Here is a 10,543-nt window from a genome sequence, read left to right as displayed (position 1 = left end):
ATTTCCTAAATATTCGGGTACCAAGGAAAAGTCTACTATATCACTGACATCAGTACAGTGTATGCACCAATAATGTATCTAAGCCCTGGATTGCTGACCCTCTGTATTGGCCATTGAGAGGCTTTGAAGCCACCAGTCGGCCATATTGGCTCTCCCCAGTGGGAGAAGTCCTCCATAGGAATGAATGGAATTCTACACTATTTCAATTCAGTGTTTCAAGGAAAAAAATGCATGTATTTAAGTATTTTTTTTCTTGTAGTGTGGACAGTAACGGTACTAAAAAAAAAAACTTTATGGAAATGTTTTAATATATTTTTCATTTTGTATTTTTATGTTTAGCTCACATAATATGATTTAAAAGTATGCATGAAGGTGTCTGTAATAGAATAAACATGTCACAAACGAATGTAGACATTAATACATGCATTTCTATAGCTACCAAAATATTTATTTTACAACGGAGAAGGAATACCAAGATGGCTTCAATAAAGCGCTCCCTGTTAGGCACCCAGAGTTTATACACAACATTGGAATGCACATCGCACACATTCAGTGGCAACATTTGACATCAGCCACTGCTCATGTTAACATTTTACATTAACTACATTTTCATTGTTGCTGCTCAGTGAGTGTCTGCGGGAGATAGGGGTCGCCTCCGGGCGGGGCGTAACTGGCTGAGACGTGCAGATCTTCAACAGAACATGTGAAGTTCTCGAAAGTTGCTCAATTTACTACTATCTAATTATTCAAAATGGGGAAGCTGGTTGTCATATCACTTTTTGTTGCTGCTTTATCAGCATTTGTTGGAGAGAGAGTTATTAACTTAAGGTAGGCTGTGTTTATGTAGGTGTAGCTTTTTTAGCTGTAATAAAAATGCATGCTAGCTGTTATAGTAGCTAGCTAGCCAATTTTGTATTTTTGCTAGCAACCTCAAAAAGTTGTTTTGTTGACAACAAGCAATATAAGCCAACTAACCTGTTTTTCTATTTAACTTTCCTTTTTTAGCCAGTGGTTTATTACTGAGTAATAATGGTTTGAGTTATTTTCACTTTTCTGAACTTATAAATTGAGAGATTGAGTGTCACTACATGTTGTTGACAAACAGCGATACTGTGTGCCAAGCATGGCCTTTGTCAGCCTATGAAGACATACATATGATCTCAATGCTCAAGTTACAGTAGTCTGAGGATATAATTGGATTTGGAGGCTATACAAGATGTGATAGCTGACTAGGCTATATTTATGATTGTTTGTACATAGACACATAAAAATGCCCTAAGTCATAACTACAGTGTTGAAATTGCAGTGTTATTCTGGAGTTTGAAGGGATGTAACTATGAACCTTATTTTACATTGCAGGAAAAGGACTCTTGCTTCCAGAAAGCTTGTCCAAACCCACCTCCCAAACTGCCATCCAATCAAAAGCCTTGGTGCGTACAGTACACATATGTACAGGACATTGGGAACTTTAACACTGCTGGCATGGATATAAAAGGCATGCCTTTCCATAAGCTCTATGCCACATGTTCAATGGTATTATATGAAGTAACTGTACAACGTTATTTGCCTGTAAAGCCATATCTAAACACTTGTGATTTGATTTCTGACAGAGTACGGATCAGAGGACCTCACAATACTTCCCAATGGACTTGCTATTATTAGCACTGTGAGTTACAACATTGACTTGGCCCTATATGAAACACGCAACATAAAAAATGTAGTTGCAAATAAATCTATTAGGCTATCTAACATGTCCTAATATTAATCTTAATATTATTGGAATTACCAGGGCTTGAAGGATCCTTTATTGCCATCCTATTCAGATGCCCCTGGAAAGATGTATACCCTTGATATGAGTGAAGATTCTAGGATGAAACCAGTGGAGCTCCGCATGGGGAGAGGCTTTGACCTGGACTCCTTCAATCCACATGGAATCAGTGTATACACAGATGAGACGGGTAAATAAAACCCATAATCTGTGTCACAAATGGCATTTAGGGAATAGGGTATTCCCTAAATGGCACACTATTCCCTATAGGGCTCTGGTCAAAAGTAGTGCGCTATATAGAGAATAGGGTGCCATTTTGGGACTGAAACAGGTTTTGAAATGCATCTGCTGCTCTTCCCAATCTTCTCTTGTGTGAAAAGAGAACTGTCAAAAACACAAGACGGATCAATTGATTGAGCTGAATGTTTTCTCCACTTTCCAGATAACTCAGTATACCTGTTTGTGGTCAATCACCCTCAACAAAAAACCCAAGTGGAGATCTTTCTGTTTGTTGAGGAGGACCACGCCCTTGTCTATGTGAAAACCATAAAGCATGAATTCCTTCACAGGTATGCAAGAGCTAAAGTCATGTCATTGCTTCAAACCAATTTGGTTTCTTACCTAGATTGTCGGTAGAGTTTCATATTACAGCGGGGCTAAAAGTGTTAATTACATGGTAACAATATGGAAATGTAGCCTATCCTCTTAAACTTGGATACTCTCAAGACTGAGAGTTTGGAGAAATTAGGGACATTTGAACTGAGCACAAACTAGTGCTCATTTTTGTTTTGTAATGTTGTTATGCATCCAACAGTTCTTTAATATGCAATTTAGAGTAAATCGTGTTTTAAGTTGATCTGTGGTTTTCTCTTAGTGTGAATGACATTGTGGCTGTGGGAGTGGAGAGCTTCTATGCCACCAACGATCGCTATTTCAGTGGAGGCACTCTGAATACTCTGGAGGTACTTCTGGCTCAGCCCTGGTCTAACGTTGTGTATTACAGCCCTGAAGAGGTCAAAGTAGTGGCTGAGGGATTCTACATGGCCAATGGCATCAACATCTCACCTGACAAAAGGTACAATAATTAGATGAATAATGTATTCGACTTCTATAGTGCTATTCAAGTATTCAGTCCCGTGTAGCTCAGTTGGTAGAGCATGGCGCCAGGGTTGTGGGTTTGATTCCCACGGGTGACCAGTATGACATTTAAAAATAATAAAGTACTCAAATGTATGCACTCACTCAGTAAGTCGCTCTGTATAAGGGTGTCTGATAAAATTACAATTAAAAAAATAATTACATTACATAAAGAATCTCAAAGCGCTTTGAGTACTGTCATGTGTTCACACAGTTCAATAATCCTGTCCATATGGACAGTCAAACCTGTTAAGTGTTTGATTATAGAGTGGATATCACATGTTGACATAAGATCTGTTGATGTAACTAATGTGATGTAACATAACTATTTATGTTTTCATGTAGGCACATATATGTGGCAGACTTATTTGACCACAACATACATGTTTTGGAGCGACTGGAAAGCAATGGTTTGGCCCCAGTGAAGGTAAAATACAAGAAATGGCAGATTTGTTTTACACCTGGTAAATAGTCAAATGGACTATTGAAACATGCTGCTCTGTTGAAAGCCTTCTAAATCTGATGTGTTTATTCTCTCCCATTGCTTGTGTATCGGAATCCAGAATAGGCTCTTTAGAACTAATTTCATGATATTATTTTAAAAAGCATGAGCTGGCGCACACCCAAAGAAAATGATTTAGTGTAGAGGTGCTGACTAACGGCGAATAAACTATGTCTAAAAATAAAGAGAGTCGCACAGCGAATATTTATAAACTCCCAGTAATGTATTGGGTAAAAAAAACTATGTTTTGGCATTCACTGTGTCCTGAAGAAAGCACCCTGAAGAAGGCACCCTCTGCTCAGGCGCCCTGATGAAGGCACAGTGATAACGAAACGTTGGGTGTTTTACCCAATAAATTACTGGGAGCCTGAGACTCATATATATATATATATAGAGTGTGCGACTATTTTTATAGCTTACGTGATATTGTTCTTTGTCACCAGGTCGTGGAAGTGGGCTCTCTTGTTGACAACATTTATGTTGACCCTGAGACTGGCGACTTGTGGATAGGTTGTCACCCTAATGGCTGGAAACTATTTCAAAATGATCCTGAGGATCTTCCTGGATCTGAGGTTCGTACACCTGCCGTGTGCTATTGAAACTTACTGAGTGAACTGCTTTCTGGATCATATACCAGCAGTGTATCTCTGTACTATACACCAACATTGTTTTCACATGTTCACGCCTCTACTATGCTATAGGTAAAAGCTGCTGGACTACAGTACATTCCAACTACTGTACGAGAGGAAACACACCAGCGCAATGGACTTAGAGTGGATATGGATTGGACTTTAAGTCCACTCTAACACCACTTTAAATGGACTTGGGGTGGACATGGACTGAACTTAGTGGTCTTAGAGCAGACTTGGACTGGACCTGGGTGTCTTTCTATTGCGTTACCTCTGTAATGCTCACTGTCTGGTATACATCTACATTTCATGATATTGTTTTCACAGGTGATTCAGATTAAAGACATCCACTCTGAGAAGCCAGTGGTGACCCAGGTCTATGCTGATGACGGCAGTGTACTCATAGGATCCTCTGTAGCAGCTCCCTACGGAGGAAAGCTTCTCATTGGAACAATCTACCAGAAAGCCTTGGTCTGTGATCTAGCCAAGGTAGACCAGTAGCCTATGCTCTATGTAGAAAACAGGCATCCGACGTGGGTTGTGGTCGGAAGAGTGCAACATACTGAATGTTGCAGATAGAAATGCAATGAATAGAGTTAACAAGATTCCTTACTCTATATGACAGGGAGGGATGTCTGTTCTACATAATATATATCTAGCTGAAAGTTCCTCAATGTTGTGCCGTACTGAATTCTGCCGTGGCCTGTGGGGTTCAACTTGCCAAGTAAAAAACATATTTTGACGTTCATTCATTGCACGCTCTGTCTAATCACAGGAAGTTAGATTTGCAATAAAGTTGACAAAATTATGTCAAAGATAACACTGGTGCACTGAACAAGACCTGTAACGATACATAGTAATGTTGCAAGTGCCACATTGTATAAAAGTTGATAAATTACATTTGAAATGCATGACATTGGTTTCTTGATAAGAATAAGCTGACTGTTAAGGACCTTTTTTTTTTTTTATGTTGCCTAAAATGACATACCCAAATCTAACTGCCTGTAGCTCAGGACCTGAAGCAAGGATATGCATATTCTTGATACCATTTGAAAGGAAACACTTCGAAGTGTGTGGAAATGTGAAATTAATGTTGGAGAATATAACACATTAGATCTGGTAAGAGATAATACAAAGAAAAAATAAATTTTGTAAATGCAATAGAAAGGCCAATCTCACTGAGGAGTCTAGGTGCAATTTAGATTTTGGCCACTAGATGGCAGCAGTGTATGTACAAAGTTTTAGACTGATCCAATGAACCGTTGCATTACTGTTCAAAATGTTTCAAGTCTGCCCAAATGTGCCGAATTGGTCAATTGATACAAGTACATAACTATAGTGTCACAAGCCGGCTCATAGCCTGTGACAAAAATGAGGGGACACGAACAACAGGTATAGGCCAATTAAAAAGGTTCTTTATTATAAACCAAACTATTAACTTTAAACTAAGAAAAAGGAATGAGGTGTGGAAGTATCATAATGTAAGGTGTATGTAAAGTGCATGGATGCGTGAATCTGTGTGTGTGAATATGACTGAGTGAAAACTATGCAAAACTACAAAGGAACAAACAAAACAGGATCATACCTGGAGGAGCAGAGAGAGAGAAGTGATTAGTGAAACAGTTTATACCCTGAGCCCAGGTGGCTCCAATCACTAACGACCCTCCTCTGCCTGCAGGAGGAACCGCCCCTGCAATGCAGAGGGGGAGCCGTGATACCCCCCCTCCTTAAAATGAGGGTCCCATCCTCAACCCAACATTCAAAACAATCCAAATTTCCCCAAAACACAAACAAAAAAAAGGATACCAGTCCCGGCTCCTAGCAGTAGCCCCGTGTCCCCCAGCTGACTGTCCGCCCCTCAAACTCAGCAGCCCTGGTACCTGGGGAGCAATTTAAGAGGAAAGAGGCGCAGACAGCCCGTAGGGGTCAGCAGAGAAAAGATACACGCTAGGTTAAAGGAGCACGAGACAGAGCATCAGCAATGATATTATCCTTACCACTAATGTGTCTAATATCAAGGTTGAATGGTTGCAAGAACAAAGCCCAACGCATCAGGCGCTGGTTGGGATTTTGCAGGGATCTCAGAAAAACAAGTGGGTTGTGGTCAGTGAACACAGTTAAAGGGGTCAAACCAGAACCAACATAGACCTCGAAGTGCTGTAAAGCCCAAATGAGACCTAAAGCCTCCTTTTCAACTACAGAATAGTTTCTGATGCTTATGAAATTTCCAGGAGAAGAAACTGACTGGACACTCAACCTTGTCATCATTCTCCTGGAGAAGCACAGCCCCAGCACCGATTTGACTGGCGTCTACCTGCAATTTGAAAGGTTTCCCAAAATGTGGTGCTGCCAACACAGGTGCCAAACACAAAAGAGCCTTAGCTGCATCAAATGCCTCTTGACACTGGGTGGACCAGAAATTTTGCCTTGGCCTTCAGATTGGTCAGGGGGACACTACTACCGAAAAGTTTACAAAAAGCACGGTAGTACCCCGCCATTCCCAGGAAGCGCATCAGTTCTTTCTTTGTGGAGGGCTGTGGGAACTGCTTCACAGCCTGAACCTTGGCTTCCACGGGACAGACAAATCCCTGACCAACAACCTTGCCTAGATATGTGACTGTAGCTTTGGCAAACTCACATTTTGCCAAATTAATAGTCAACCTGGCCCACACCAGTCTTTCGAACAGGGCTTGCACTCTCCGAACATGCTCCTCCCAGGAATCTGAGTAGACGACCACGTCGTCCAAATACACGGCACACCCTTCCAGACCTGAGACCACCCGATTCATCAGCCTCTGGAAGGTGGCTGGAGCATTCCGCAAGCCGAAAGGCATCACTTTATAAGAGAACAAACCAGATGGAGTTATAAAGGCAGCAATCTCACAAGCTCTTTTGGTTAGTGGTACTTGCCAATATCCCTTTAAAAGATCAAATTTGCTAACATACTTTGCTGACCCAACTTGATCAATACAGTCCTCCATCCTAGGAAGAGGGTAAAGGTCTGCTTTAGTAACATTGTTAACTTTTCTATAATCAGTGCAAGGTCTGAAAGTGGAATCAGACTTTTTGACCAAAAGACAGGGTGAAGCCCAATTTGAACATGGCTCCGCAATACCATTGTCCAACATATACTGCACCTCTGTTTCCAGTTTCAATCTCTTCTCAGACACACAATAAAATCTGTTTGATAGGCTTAGCATCTCCGATGTCTATATCATGCTCAATTAAGTGGGTTTGTGATGGAGTGTCAGAAAACAACAGGGTAGTTTCTAATAAGAGCTACCAATTCATCACGTTTCTCAGAGTCTAAATGATCTACCAAAACCCCAAGGTTTTGCAAAGTCTGGGAGTTTCAACCGACCTTGTAAGACCTCATCCGAAACTTTAACTTCCTCCTCTTCTCCCCCCTCCACCAAATTAAAGCCACAAGATGCAGTGACTGGAGCAGCAGTCAACGCTGACCTCACCGCTGGAGTGCCTTCAACTTTGCTTAGATCACGGGAGTGATAACATTTTAACAGGTTCACATGGCATAATTTAGAGGACTTCCTATGACTAGGGGTTTCAATAAGGTAGTTCAAATCTGACACAACACAGTGAAAGGACCACAGTATTTTGCCTGAAAAGGTGAACTTAGAAGCAGAAGAGCAAGTACACGATCACCGGGACTAAACTCACGCAGCTCAGTTGGTCAGTCATATTTCAGTTTCATTTTCCGTTGAGAACATTTTAGTTTCTTTCGCTAGTTCACCAGCCCTATACAACTTCAACCTAAAACCATTAACATAGTCAATAAGGTTCCGAGGTGGTTCCTCAGGCAAACAACCATCCTGCAACACTGCTAAAGGCCCACGCACCTTATGACCAAACACTAAGTCATTTGGGCTAAACCCTGTGCTTGCATGCACTACTTCACGAGCAGCTAGTAACAGCCAAGGTAACCCCTCCTCCCAATCTGCAGACAGTTCTGTACAGTATGCACGAAGCAAGGATTTTAAAGTTTGATGAAAACGTCCCAAAGCTCCCTGGCTCTGGGCATGGAACGCAGTAGACTTGTTGTGTTTAACTTTAAGCTGTTTGAGAACCTGAGCAAATAAATGGGAGGTAAAGTTAAACCCCTGATCTGACTGGATGGTTTTTGGAATCCCAAATGTTGAAATAAATTGAGTTAACGCTTTAACTACTGATTTTGAAGTTAAGGTACGCAAGGAAAAAACTGCCGGATATCTAGTTGCTTGACACATAACAGTTAATAAGTAGCTATGACCTGACTTGGACCTTGGTAATGGCCCAACACAATCGATAATAAGATGCTCAAAAGGTTGCCCTACGGCTGGTATTGGATACAAAGGTGCAGGCTTTACAACCTGATTTGGCTTGCTTGTGCGCTGACACGTATCACAAGTTTTAATAAACTGAGATACACATTTAAAGCGGGATGTCCAGAAAAAATAACGAAGTATGCGATCATAAGTTTTACGAACACCCATATGACCTGCCACATCACCATGTGAAGTTTGCAACACTTTATTTCGCAAAGTACTAGGTACAACTATTTGAAAGACTGGTTCTCCTAGACCCTGATCATAGTGTGGAACCCATTTCCTGACCAACAGCCCATCAAGAAGAAAATAACACTGAGCACTATTCCTCACCACTGAATCAGGAACCACTTTATCAAACAGATCAGCCAAAGTAGTATCGGCCTTTTGCTCAGCCATCAATGAATCTCTAGAACTAGTCAACTGTTCTGTCTGGAGTTTGACTGGCAACTCAAGACTTTCTGGCTTACTCTCAATCTCCTTACGAGAGGCTGCGCGGGTAACCGCACAAACTGGAAATACCTCAGGAGACAGTTTTGATCCGGAGATTCCCTTGCAGGGGACACTGAAGGTTGCTTCTTACTGATGTTTAATTTGCCATCTGCCCACACCTTACTACCTGCCAAGTCATTCCCCAAAATCATGTGGACTCCCTCTACTGGCAACTGAGGTCTAACCCCAACATCTACATCACCCTCTAGACCACATTTTAGGGTAACTTCATGTACCCTAAAAGGACGAGAATGGAACTAAACCCATACCACATACCATTACACAACTGCCAGTTTCAGACTCTTTAGACGGCAAAACAGATTACAGAATAAAAGAATCTAGAGCTCTAGTGTCTCTTAAGATCTTGATTGAAACATTGGTTGCCATCTACCAGGGACACTACACCATAAAAGCTGAAAAATCACAGTGGGAAGACTGAGAATCAAACTCAACTAGTGGCTGAAACAGCTCACCCTGGTGGTCAGAGGCTGTAACAGGAGCTGCCATCATAGCAGGTTTAACTTGACCTGACTGTTTTGAATGAAGCCGAGGACAATCTTTCTTCCAATGTCCTTCAACTAAACAGTAGCGACAGGTATTAGCATTAACCGGTGCTTTAAATCCTCCAGACCCAAACTTCTGCTGAGGCCTTTGGAAAGAAGCTCCAAAAATAGGTGACCTACTATTCCTAGGAGTAAAGTTAGTTTTATGGTACATGTCACTGTTGGACTCAAAATGGCTTTTATGCGTTAGCCGGTACTCATCTGCAAGTATTGCTGCATCACTTGGAGTCTTAACTTCACGTTCATTCATGTATGTAGCAACCTGGTCAGACACAGAATTTTTGAACTGTTCTAACACAATCAAATTAGACAGACCCTCAAAAGTCCTAACTTCAGAAGCTGTACACCACCGATTAAATGCAGAAGTCAAATCACGAACAAACTTAGAATAGGTTTGTGAATCTAACTTTTTCCTTTAACGAAAACATTGACGATATGCCTCTGGCACAAGCTCGTAGACCTTCAGAACTGCTGATTTAACTTTAGCAAAAACTTTACTGTCAGCTACACTCAGTGCTGCAAAAGCCTCACGTGCTTTACCTGTAAGTACACATTGTCAGATTTGGACATGATTATGTTGTTGCAAAGCTCTAGTTTCCGCAATACGCTCAAATAAAGCGAAGTATGTGTCTGGATCTGACTCAAATTTACACAACAAACGAAGATTCTGTGAAACATTAAACTGTGGTAGTCTTTCTGGTCTATTAGCATTTCTTAAATCGCTCTCTCTCTAACTGCATTTGCAACAGTTCCCTCTGCTGCTCAAAAGTTAATGAAGGGCAAGACTGAACTTGCACCCTCACTACTAGCAGACCGACTGCCAAAAACACCCATTTCCATAAGACCCTGCTTTAATCTAGTTTTAACAGTCTGTTAAATTTTTTTATCAACAATCTCAATCTGATAATGTTCAGCAATTTCAATTAACTGCTCCTTAGTCCACAACTCTAAGGCTACCTCTGAAGGAGCTTGAACAAAACTACTCAAAATGGAAGACATTTTCCTCAACCAATACAACTATTACAAATGCTTCAAAAACACACAACTCACCTGCTGTCAGTCTGGGTTCAAGGACAGGAGCCACACCCCACTATCCTCAAAAAACTACTGACTGGCCCTGGTCTTCGTGC

At 41.2% G+C, this 10,543-nt stretch overlaps 1 protein-coding gene across 1 annotated transcript; it reads left to right on the top strand.

The window, feature by feature from the left end:
• The first annotated feature begins 672 nt into the window (after nt 1-672).
• On the top strand, nt 673-4,856 carry LOC120036656 (serum paraoxonase/arylesterase 2-like). Its single transcript, XM_038983039.1, has 9 exons — nt 673-828; nt 1,360-1,430; nt 1,611-1,666; nt 1,790-1,958; nt 2,211-2,337; nt 2,643-2,843; nt 3,251-3,332; nt 3,851-3,979; nt 4,364-4,856. Exons 1-9 carry the CDS (start codon nt 752-754, stop codon nt 4,535-4,537), a joined length of 1,086 nt encoding a protein of 361 aa, XP_038838967.1. The 5' UTR covers nt 673-751; the 3' UTR covers nt 4,538-4,856.
• The last annotated feature ends 5,687 nt before the right edge of the window (nt 4,857-10,543 follow it).

This window comes from Salvelinus namaycush, unplaced genomic scaffold, assembly GCF_016432855.1.
Source record: "Salvelinus namaycush isolate Seneca unplaced genomic scaffold, SaNama_1.0 Scaffold141, whole genome shotgun sequence".
In the NCBI taxonomy this organism is placed as follows: Eukaryota; Metazoa; Chordata; class Actinopteri; order Salmoniformes; family Salmonidae; genus Salvelinus; species Salvelinus namaycush.
Note: the sequence above shows the minus strand (reverse complement) of the source record. Positions and strands in the feature narration are given on the sequence as shown.

Bases quoted from the DNA above. Each gene is read 5' to 3' on its own strand.
- LOC120036656 (XM_038983039.1), top strand. From the start codon at position 752: ATGGGGAAGCTGGTTGTCATATCACTTTTTGTTGCTGCTTTATCAGCA. The intron at 1,667-1,789 runs GTGAGTTACAAC...TGGAATTACCAG, and splicing joins GACTTGCTATTATTAGCACT to GGCTTGAAGGATCCTTTATT. The intron at 2,844-3,250 runs GTACAATAATTA...GTTTTCATGTAG, and splicing joins AACATCTCACCTGACAAAAG to GCACATATATGTGGCAGACT.